The 12438-nt window shown below is 33.5% G+C and overlaps 1 protein-coding gene across 3 annotated transcripts in view; it reads left to right on the top strand.

The window, feature by feature from the left end:
- The window catches only part of LOC139984175 (uncharacterized), a 260085-nt gene that overhangs the window by 90540 nt on the left and 157107 nt on the right, over nucleotides 1-12438 (top strand). For 2 of the 3 annotated variants that reach the window (XM_071997956.1, XM_071997950.1), the window contains exons 13-20: nucleotides 1172-1262; nucleotides 2094-2176; nucleotides 4137-4540; nucleotides 4736-4826; nucleotides 5725-5801; nucleotides 7191-7227; nucleotides 8120-8208; nucleotides 8758-8889. In XM_071997956.1, the coding sequence (XP_071854057.1) occupies nucleotides 1172-1262; nucleotides 2094-2176; nucleotides 4137-4540; nucleotides 4736-4826; nucleotides 5725-5801; nucleotides 7191-7227; nucleotides 8120-8208; nucleotides 8758-8889 (1004 nt within the window). Of the gene's footprint in view, nucleotides 1-1171; nucleotides 1263-2093; nucleotides 2177-4136; nucleotides 4541-4735; nucleotides 4827-5724; nucleotides 5802-7190; nucleotides 7228-8119; nucleotides 8209-8757; nucleotides 8890-9602; nucleotides 9755-10087; nucleotides 10224-10759; nucleotides 10892-11323; nucleotides 11424-12264; nucleotides 12345-12438 lie in introns of all 3 variants that reach the window. The other variant, XM_071997962.1, reaches the window with a different exon arrangement.

The raw sequence follows: 12438 nt of genomic DNA, 5'->3' as shown, positions 1-12438 counted from the left end.
TATATCAACCACCAAGGGGGAACAAAGTCTCACTCATTACTTCAGGTAACACGGATCCTCCTTTCACTGTGTGACAAACATAACATAAACCTTTGCACCTCTCACCTAGCAGGCAATCAGAACCTGAATACAGACACTCTATCCAGAGGGCAGGTGAAAGAGACAGATTGATATCTTTCCCAAATCTGCACAGAATATGTGTTCAGAACATTTGGGCAACTATTTCTGGATCTCTTTGCAGCAGCGGACAACCAGAAGGGCCTGTTGTTCTGCTCAATCATTTCAATCGGCTCAGCATTTTCTCTGTGGTGCGCATTACACAAGGTCCTAGTGATGCTAAAAAGGAATGAACCAGGATATGCATTAACACTGATAGCTCCATGTTGCCTAACCACACTTGGTTCCCACTACTGCTGAGTCTACTTGTGGATCCTCCACTCAAACTTCCAAAAGAAGGACCCCTTCTAAACCAATAAAGGGGCCGACTTTACTACAGAGACCTTCACGGTCTACATCTCTCAGTGCTGAAACTATCTGGAGACACATGGAAGCAAAAGGAATTCCACCAAAAATTACTGCACTGGCAACAGATGCCACAGGGTTTCCACAACCACCTTATATGACTCGAGATTAGAGAAGTACTAACTCTCACTATCCCCTGGAATCTTCTAAAATAGAAATTGCTAACTTCTTCAAACAACCCTCAGATGGGGGAAAACAAGTTCGCACAATAAAGAACTGATCACTTCTAAAGTAGCTTCTTGCTAGCACTAGGGATCTAAAGATATGTGGATCCTTAAGAGGAAGGACGAGTCTGGGCTTGGATGGATAGTAGCAACCCCCACCCTATTTAAAGACTTGACCCATTTGAGTGAAGTACTAGAGGATAATGCATATATATATATATATATATATATATATATACATACATATATATATATATATATATATGTATGTATAAAAATATATATATATATATATGACGTTAGTAAGTTTGTAGCTAAGAAATTCCTAAAACAGGTAAGAGTGTTTTGAGGATTCTAATTGTGTTGCTACCATACATGCTTCTCTCAATACATTAGGCACATTTTCTAGATTTCAAACTCCTTAAAGGGATACTTCGTGGAGCTAATGACCATTTAAAGGATAGAGATTGTGTTCTTTTTTCCAGATGGTGACAAGAGCTTTACAGTGTTCATTGTCATTCCTGCAGCCTTTTCTATAGCATTGCTCATCATCATCACATTTGTGTTAATTTACAGGTAAGCAGACTTGTGCTTACATACTTAGAGCATTAAAGTATGATAAACTAAGTTTCACTTAAATATCCATGAGTTTCATTTGTAATGTAAATAACAAAAAAATGGGACTGCATGTTCTCCCGTTTTGTGAGACCACCATCAAGAATGCTTGTCTGTGGAAATACTAGTGAGTAGAATTAGTACCTCTACCCTGACTACAACCATTGTAGTTTAAGTTAGATAAATCTTGTTATTAGATAAAAGAGCTGATTACTTTTCATTGGTAATGTTACCTTATCATATTATTGCCATTAGCTCTCCTTCAATTAGATTCAAGCAGTAAACAATGTATTTCTAGTACATATTTTAACCAGGTCCAATAATATTCAGCAACAAATTTCAAATTTTTGCTCCATGTTCACAATCGGGTAAAAGTAAGTTGACAACATGTGAACTTAGTGTGTATTTAATGCATTTAATTTACTCACTTGAAACTCACTTGAAGATCTGGAGAAACTGGAGAAACTAGTAATTATTTAGCGACCAAGTACGGAGAGATTTTTTAAACTATCAAAACTATCAAAATGTTCCCATATAGTTGGTGCTTAACTTAATTTATTTGGATGAAAAAAAATCTTTTTTAACCGCAGCCAGTTTTCCTTAGAATTAAAATTATGTGTATCTTTGCAGTATATGGTAAGCACACAAGGCTTACATCACAGGCAGAGCTAGCTATTTTCACAGAAGTTACATTTACCGCTTCTATGTACCTATAGGAATTAGTTTGTATCATGTTAATGGTTAATTTCACCCTCACTAAATAGTTACTTTCACTCTTTGAATTATTTTCAGGAAATTATCCAGAAAAGGATCTCCAACTCGATCAGATCCAACATCTTTTACCAATAATGTTGAAATCGACAAGGAAAATCAAGGTATTTTGAGCTGATCAGGAAAAGACACATCATATTTTCTCTTTTATTTTATTAACATGAACACATTAATTTTTCACTAGGCCTGAGTCAGGTACCCAACCGAACATTTGGGTACCGAATCAAAAACGCACAAAACAGGTGGGGGAGGGGGGGGGGTCTTGTACTTGCTACGCGAATGCTTTCATGATTTCAATAATTCCGTGATTTCAATAATTCCTGTTTTTTTTTATTAATCAAGACATACGAATATGGAAGATTTATTTCATGAAATGACTCTCTTGTAGTGTAGATGTTTTTTTTTTAATTACTTACTATTTCAAGTTTTAGCCATTCTTGTGGATTCTTCTTCGTGTTTTGATAAAATCACTCACCACCGAAAACGAAAATATTATGCCGGTGAAAACTAGTCAAACTTGAAACCTTCAATCCATCACAACAGCAATAGTGTACGCAAAGTATTATATTCCCTCTTCAAAAATAGCACATACCTTCAAACCAATTGTCATTTTCCAGCTAATTGAAAATTGTAAACAAGGCTATGCAAAAAGTGTTAAACTTTTTTTCTTGCAAACCGATGGTTAGGCAAGATTTTCCTATGGACCTGGTGTGGTGTTAGGCTACCATGTGGTTGAAGATAGCAGCAATAATGAAAGTAATCCATAGTTATTTTAGTTCCAGCTAACTGCGTTACAATGTGATCAAATAAACAGATGATTAACCTAGATTTCCTCATTTTCTTAGTGTGGTGTTAGGCTACCATGTGCCACATGGTAGCCTAACACCACACTAGTGGTCGAAGATGGCAGTGGTCGAAGAGAGCAGTGGTCAAAGATAGCAGCAATAACGAAATAACTTTGTGCATGTTTTTAGTGCCAGCCGACTGCGACACAATTTGAGCGAATAAACAGATGGTTAGGCTACATTTTAATGTTGACTCTCTGTGAATTTAGGCTGCCATGTGCAGGTGAGAAATTTGTGGGGATTTTACGCAAACATAGTTAGTCGAGTGCACAGGTCTTTTTTGTCATCAATCAGCTAGTTCTGGAAGAAAATGTACAGGATGTTAAGATGAATTATAGGCGGGATACAAACAAAAATATTTGCAAGTGGCTTATTACTAAACGTTTATTCCAAATGCGATCGCTTAGCGATGAATCGCTACACGGTCACAGCGCAATTTCTGTTTAATTCAAGATGAGAGCTGAAATTAATTACGGAAAATCCAGTCTTGACAACTTTTGACATGCAGGATTTGAAATAAAACTGTAGGAATCGTGCAATCCCACGGCTAATGCGTGCCCTGGATTGAGTAAAAGAAACAGTCAGAAGTATTTTTTGCAAGGTTTTTCTTTATTTGATATGCATTTTCATTATTATTTATTATACATCAAAACATAAAATTCAGTTGTTCATAACAATAGGAGTATCGATTGAAAACATGTATTTCGGAGGTGTAATGTAAGGTGGCATAGTGATCTACCATTTATGTACTTTGTGTTTGGCTAGTTCAGTGATTTTTTGCAATATTCGATCGGGAGTTTCGTGAACCTGTTACCCAACTGGGTAATGATCACTGGTACCCTGTTCCGATTGTTTGCTACCATACTCAGACCTGGTTGCTACATACAGATGATTGACAGGTTAGATCTCTCGACAGACATCTCTACTTAATAAATGAAGTTCCTCTATCTAGGGAAGGGTGGTGAATATCTTCAAGAAATATTTGGGAAATGTTTATTTCACTTCATACAGAGACATGTATGTATCTTGTTATACAATATCCATATTATATAATTGCAAACGTACATAGCTTGAGCATCTTAATTCCAGTAGATGTTCATTGACGGAATGTAAACTCCTGGTTCTAATATTATGTATATACATTGTACAGGTAAATTATCCATTCAGTATATCAATTGTATATTGAGGCAATAAGTTTCTATTTATTACGTTCCTATAGATTTGCCAACAGAAGTCAAAGACAAAACTGAGTATATACCCCTTGCCAAAAAGGAAATGCTAAAATCACCAGATCAATATCAAAATCTTAATCAACCAGTCAGTGGAGACCAGTTTGAAGGATATGAAGTACCTCAAGACAAAATTACCAGCTTGGTGGAATCTGGTTCAACGTATGAGGCTGTTGGATCCACAGTGGTATCAAAGGCATCTACAGAAAGAGAGTTGAAACAAGACAATGATTATGAGGACCTTGTTGATATTGAACAATATGCAGGTGTCTACATCAATGTAGACACTGCCAAAAAGACAACACCACCAAAACCAATGAAAGTGTCCGAACTTCAAGACTACATGAGCAGAGACAGAAGAATTGTCATTGAGGATGTTGTCAAGGAGTTTACGGTGAGTATATGTTATTAATTTATTTATTATCAAGATGTGTAAAAATTACCTTCAGTTATCAAGTAAAGGGTAAACTTTGAGAGATATTTCGTAATGATAAAATCATACTAAGCAATACTGTCAACTGTACATTGTAATTTCTTTACTGTTCAGCTGTGGAGAAATTAGATCGCCACCTTTTTGTCTTTTAACCAGGTTCTTCCGAGAGGTCGTCAACATCCGTGTTCTGAAGCGCTTCAGCATGAAAAATTGAAATCAAAGAACAGCTTGTCTAAGATCATTCCATGTAAGTACAGTACCTCTGCTTATGAATGCCATTTTCTTGATGAAGCTATTGCCTGTATGAAGAATAACTTCGCATTGTGACAGATATTCTTCTTGTACGTGCATGATGGCAAACATGCAACCTACACCAAATGACTATACCTTTTGTTCATTGTTACATGATAAGATTAAAAGACCATTCAAATTTGAATAATTGTTTAGTGTTTAATGATTTCTCATCAGTGAAATAATGTATACCATTAAATAATGTGAGATGCAAAGTGGTTTTGAACAAGCATCGTTCCATTATGTTGTTGTTGAATTTATTGAATAGTTTATTCCTCGTTGGGAGAGAATTGTAGATTCCACAGCAGTAGTATAAATTGAAGAAATGTAAAATTATGTAACCATTTGATTTGTCATGATAAAACATATACTTTATGCATCCAGCAGAAAACATTTGCAGTAAATTGGTTCTGATTGAAAAATGATGAAGATAGGTTGAAGAAAAGTTACTCCAACTTCAAATTCTATCACTTGGAATATGATCTTTCAAATTGATCACAACTCTTACTGCTATACCTACTTAAACGACACACATGTAACACATTGTGCCTAATTGTATTTTGACGAATACTTAAAAAGTGTATAATATGTTTTACTGTACATCCAGTTTTTTATGTCTTCTCAGCTTGTTTTAGTATTGTGCATGTCAGTAGCCTGTTCAAACATATTGCATGCATGGTAATTCTGTTAAATTACACCTATTTTTAATGTCATGGTTTCAGTTCCCATTATTTGCTATATGTTCAAACATATCTTTAGACATAAACATTGTTTAACGATTAAAGATATGTTTCCCAAAACAGCTCATCCAACTGTGTTGATGTTTTTCCTTTTTAATCTTGTAATTTTACAAGATGATCATACAAGAGTAAAATTACAGGTACCTGGCAACACAGGAGAGTCAGATTATTACAATGCCAGCATGATAAAGGTATATATCAGTTAAACTGCCGAGCACTTGAAGCAGAGTAATTTGCTAACTGAAGAAGAATCTTCATTGCGAGCTTGGGCAATTGGATATGGGTATAGGGTTCTATTGACATATTACTGTATATGTTTTCCATGTTTCTTGCTACAATGCAATATCATATCACTTTTTCTTCTTCTACTAGTTCCACTGATGGTAGATGGTGTAAGAACATGCTAACTATATGAATATAGCATTTTAAATAGTAAACTAAGCCTCTTTCTTGCTTCTTTCTTGCTTAACTTTCCTTTTCGTTTCGGTTTTAATATTGCTAGCTCTCGTGTTGCATGAGTGACATTTATATCTAGTGATGTATTATTGCTGTGGCGTGAGTGGTATAGGTTACAAATTGTTTGCATGTAATTGCATAGGGCTGATGATTTTTATCAATCAATCCATAGATTCTCATCCATTGCAATATTTTTTTGCTGTAACCTTGCTTTTCATGAACAGTGTATTATGGCAAACAGTGTGACATTTCCTGTTAATACTGAGCAAAAACTTACAGCTACAAAAGAGGGTTTCATTTACTTAATTGAGTACTAAACAGTTTAACAATATTGTTGCCTATGAATTATGTCAAGCTTAATACCAAATTAGACCAATGACATCATTAATTGTGTCATATTGATTAGAAATGCTACCATAATATGAATCTCATTTGGTGATAAAAGTCTCCTATTGACAAATATATGTTACTTGAGATAAATTGTGGTTATGAGGGTTCAAAATGGCAATATTGTTAAGGTGCGTTGGACTCCATAAAAATTGTATTTAATCCATTACAAAAGGGTAGTTGGTTTGTATTATTTCTGAGCTTCTGCATCTTTTATGCTTATTTGATTATCGCCTTAACATTTTTGCAATAACACAGAGTAGTGCCCAGTGAAAAATTCTTTTATAAATTTTACTATTGCTCGGTGACATTTCATTTTTTTCTATGACTTTTTTGTTGGCTGTAAAGTATCCATCACTATAACTAATTTGAAATATGACTACACCTTCAAGGGCAGATAATGATTGAATATGTCAAAGTAGTTGTGCTAGAAAATACATTGTATTTGCTAGTTTCCCATATTTATCAATAAAACGCAATTTCATGTACTTTACACTTTTTAGCAGTACAGATAAATGGTTTAATTTAAGGTTGCGATCCTTATCTTTTTTGTAGTTTCTTCTTGTAGGATGTTTAGTCAACATATGAACCACAAGTTGTTTTCACACCTTTTGGATTTCATGCATGATAGATTTTGTCAAATAACATCTTCTATTATATTATTATAATGAAATTGAAACATTTGTGGAAAAAGAAGTAAAATATGAAAGATTATAAGTACTATATTTCATTTTCAGGCTCGTAATGGGAAAGCAAGGTTCATAGCTGCAAGAGGTAAACCATTCTTGTTGAACATGTTTTACTGTTATTCTCCACACATTTGCATAAGATAACGTTTCTTCTGTTCATACCTTAACTTATTTGTTTCTTAATTTACTTTAAAGAGATTTTTACAAATCATAACATGACTTTGATCAATATATTTGTACTTCATAGCAGGTTTGTTGCTGATTGCAACACATTTCAGTGTCATTCTTGAACTCTTATTACCATATTGAGAGAGTGAAAAGTTATCAACTGATAATGTGTGGAATATGATCGGTCACCAAACGATGAGCATTGTCTACATCAAATTATCAAACAGTAAAAGAAAACAACAAAACACATGAGAACACTATCAATAAATTAGAACAATCAATACACCTTGTGAATACTATAATATTTGAAAGTGATCAATGTAGCTACAATAAGTTACAAATTAGCTATTTAACTTAACTATAGACCCCTACATCAGTTGAATATGTAACTTTTAGGTGATTTAATCAACAAAGTACTTCAACTTTCATTTTACTAACAATTAAAGTAAGTGTAAACCATAAACCTTACTTTCAAAACTATTTTGTGCTGTTAGTCTTTGAAAGAGCAATCATCACTAAAAATGTTTTTAACTTCCACCACAATATTGGTGAGTAGTACCAATACCAATAATAGAGAGCGTTATTTTGTTTATCTGACACCATAATATTACTAGATATCAACTTCTGTAGATATGAATTGCAAAAATGTTGCAGAACATTTGACCATTTATTGCATATTCTTCTGGAGATAATGTTTTGCATTTGTTTCTTGAATTGAATTTAATGCACACATACAGTTAAGTTGCTGTGGTTTTTGAAGTGATAACAATGATGCCTTTCCTTAAAAATACTTCTTCATTATTTCCTAGGACCTCAAAGTAAAAGTCTTGCTGAACAATTTTGGAGAATGGTTTGGCAACAAAATGTCAGGACATTAGTCATGCTGGTTGACAGTTCGGTAAAATGTTTAATTTTAGATTGCAAAATAAGTCATTGATATGTTTAGCCTTTTAATCATATTCAGTTAACAAAAGCCTTAATACACTATGGACTGGATAAATGAACACACCTGATTGAATATGTCATTTCATGAAAATATAGTTTGATATGACTAACAATTGCATGTATTTGTTTTTAACTGACATATACTGTACTACACTGTATCATGAGCAACGAACTGTAAATTTTATTTTTAGCATTTCCATAATTCTTAGATTGAAAATCAGCTAAATCATCTGAAAAATAAATTCACATCCAATCAACTTCCTTAATGTGCACAAATTAAAGCATAGTCTCAATCACATGCATTGGGAATCGTCAGTTTTCAATTCTTTTTAATATTAATATGATCAATAGATTTATTAAGGGAGCGTGAAGAAGTTAACAATATTTTCTTGTGCTGATATAGAATTAAAAAAATTAAAACATTGCAGTAGGAATTCACCTAGCATACTCCAGAGAATCTTTATATGTTGTTACATTTTTTATATCCTTTGTATTGTCTAAGGATGAAGACGTTTATAGCTATTGGCCTAGGGAAGTGACAACTAATGAGGTGTTTGGTGAGATGACCGTGCTTTTGCAGGAGGCAACCAATCACCAAACATACACAAACAGAAAGCTGAAGATAATCAGTGACGTGAGTGAAATATTCAATTGTGTTGATGTACATATCCCTTATGTCTACTTTTAGTGAGTCATTTAAAAGTATACAGATTAATTTGGTATTTTAATAGTGTACAGGAATAAGGCAGTTACAAACACTACTATATGCTTGAGTTAAATTGTGTTAGATTTTCTATATATCAAAACGTACAGTTTATCACTTTGTCTTATGTGTCTAGATCCCTTTTCCATACATTTTTACATGAATTACACAAAGAAACACAATGACACAATGCCATTTTAGTAGTAAATTTGGTTCCACAAATTCATGTTTTCCACACATGATCATGTATTGTTTCTTTTTTGTGTGTTTTACACTGTGATAAACAGGTAACTTAGGGTTTCCACATGTGTTTATATAACATGGAAGAGGTTAAGTACTTCATATAAAACCTCAAACATTTGTTAGTAAAGGAATTGAGGCCTGTTTTGGCAATCTTATCCTTTCTTTGTAACATGCATCATTCTTGTTATCATGATGTATGTCCTCAACAACAAATTGATACAGATGAATGCTACTATATAGTTGATGTGATACATGCTCTACACACAAACATTACTCTATGTGTCTTTGTTTACATTTGTATTTTAATTTTGTCAGATGTAGTTGGATTATCTATCTTGAAATCCTACCTTTAGCTCTGTGACATAACACTCATTATTACATTTTGTTATTTCTCGATACAGGATGACAAAATTCTATATGTCCACCAGCTTCAGTTTCATGGTTGGCCTAAAGGAGGAGTTCCAGAAGATTACACAAACCTGATTGATTTCATTAAACAGGTGAAGATGAAGCAAGTGGAGACCAAAATGTCACCTATGCTCATCCACTGCAGGTAACAAGTCTTCTGCTCATGTACTTGATAGTTTAGGATTCAGACCTACATGAAAGTAATATGTAAATTTTCTTACCATAATAGCATTGTCTAATTATTTCAAATGGAATAATATTAGACACACTCCTTAATGCAGTGTATTTGAAGTTAAATCTTTCACCACTTACCGATAAGGTTGACTATAGGCTACTTTTCCATCGTAGCAAAACAAACACCAAATACTATTTGAAAAAGTGTTTGTGAACTAAAGATAATTTATTAAGATGTTTATCATGAATGCTTACATAGAAGTGAATTTGCAGTAAATAATTCGGCAATGAATTTTTTTAACAGAGATGGGAGTGGATCAACAGGTACTTTTCTAGCCCTGTACCAACTTGTGGATGTGCTTAGATCTAACAGCACGATCAGCATCTATAATGTCATCAGAAATATGAGAGAAGACAGAATGGACATGGTCCTTACCCGGGTTTGTGATTTAGTAATAAATTCACATTTACTGAAATAATAATTTTACCAGCAGGTTTTGTGTTTGTCAAAATATTTTTTCTTCAAGTCTAATGTGACTTGCTATTGGGTAAAATGTGTTTTACTGCTGCAATAAACTAAATGTAACTTTAAGTTTACTTTTTTATGAAATGATGTTTAAGTTACTTTAGTTTATTTATTTTCATTTAATTCAACATCATCAGTAATTAAAAAAGTGACCTAAGTAGAATATGGCATAAGTTGCTGATAAACCCCCAAATTTATATTTTTCATTCCTATACATCTAAGAGTATTTATGTTTGATCAAAGCTTTAAGGGCCCAATACTTAGTAACTCCATTAAACTGTAACAAGGCTCCATTGAACATTTAATCAGCATGCATGCCGAGGAGAATGAAAACTAATTGAGCATTGCAATATGGTTTACTCATTTAAATATACTCTGCTGGTTTACTTTGGTAATTTCCAACTAATTGATGTTTTGAAAACTCATTAATAGTTTTGGTAATTTCAACAGGTGCAGTATCTGTATATCTACGACACCTTGCAGCAGGCTCAGCTTACACCAGAGAAAACAATAACATTAGCAGAGGAGTTTAAGGACATGGATGATCAGACATTGAATTGTAAAGCTGTTCAAGAATTTTCTGTAAGTTGAATGTCTGCAAATGATTCCTTTGGATGCATGTATGTCAACACATATCCATTTATCTGTTCCTAGAATCCTGTTTATTAGGACAAATTTAATTATATATTTCATGTAAGTTATATTTACACATTCACCTGTCATCAGTGGTTATGTGATTCAGTACATTAGACTTACAGTACGGTTACAAACATCTCACTAAAGTCAAATCAAGTTAATATCACTATTCATTTCTCTCATTTTCCCTGGACAATCGTAAGAAACATCTTTAGAAATATCTTAACGTTAACTAATGGACACTAAAAATGTCACTGCTGAGGTTGTTAATTTGAAGGCTAATCATCAAGTACATGTTTAGCTTACTGACTTTTGAATGTCATGTTCGTCGATATTATTAATATTGTGAGGATTCTGGTTTCTTAATTACTCCTTCAGGCACTGACAAAAATCAAAGAACTTAAGATGCAACAGCAGCAGCAGATGGGAGAATCCAAAGAGAATGCCTACAAAAACAGATTTCCTGGAATCATTCCTTGTATGTACAAAGCCTTCAATCAATGGCGTGCCCAAATGGGGAGGGCCAGAGGGACCTTGCTTCCTCCTCCGATTGTCAGTTGTTGTTGGGTTTTTTGTTTTGTTTTTTTGCTGCGGGAGAATAGGAACCCCCTCTCTTTCTTTTAACCTCACACAAAGTATTTATTAGTAAACCTTGCTTTTGTAGCCACTTGAAAATACCTTTAACGTCTCATTTGTTTCCGGAGGAGAACCTCCATCCCTACAAATGAGTCTGCTTCAGAGACCTAAAAGCCACACTGTCTCTTTCATAAAGTTCATTCTCCTCTGGCCCTGCAAATAAGGGTTCAGTCTACTAACTTATTCAGTACTCGAAAGTTTTGAGTTGATTGTTATTTTTTAGCAGAACATCCCGCTTTAAGCTACTTATAAAAATCGTAATTAAAGTCTAAATATACCTCTTAATTCTGTATATGCCTTTTTTATATTTAGGCACTTATTTAGCACAACTATTGAAACTGCTTCATTTCAAATTTGTCTTCTTATATATTGAAAAAACGAAACTTGTTTTTTGTTACCATAATTTAAGTGTTTGGCCAATTTCTCAAGTGTAATAACCTATGAAGGTGTGGTGTGAATTGATTTATGTTTACTGAAGCATAATAGCTTTGAACATGGCTGTTTTTAGTTTCTATCAAATGTTTAAATAGATATGAAATCAATGAAAATGGATTAAATTAATTAAAGTTGCTTCAAACTTTGTTTACAATGACAATTGAAATGAATTGTTTATTCAGACTTATTTGCCATCATAAAAGTATCCAACAATTTTTTTCATTGATGATTTATTGAATTATTTACAGTGGACTCATACAGACCAGTCTTGAAGTCAAATGGTGTTACTCATGGCAGCAATGATTATGTAAATGCTACCAAGTTAGAGGTTAGTACATCCATACATGAAGGTTTACTCACAAGCATTTCTTAAACTAATGGTATTATAAATACTTGTAAATTTTGATTGTATTCTAGCATAA

The sequence above is a fragment of the Apostichopus japonicus genome, chromosome 2 (genome assembly GCF_037975245.1).
Source record: "Apostichopus japonicus isolate 1M-3 chromosome 2, ASM3797524v1, whole genome shotgun sequence".
NCBI lineage: Eukaryota > Metazoa > Echinodermata > Holothuroidea > Aspidochirotida > Stichopodidae > Apostichopus > Apostichopus japonicus.
This window is presented reverse-complemented; position numbering and strand designations above follow the sequence as displayed.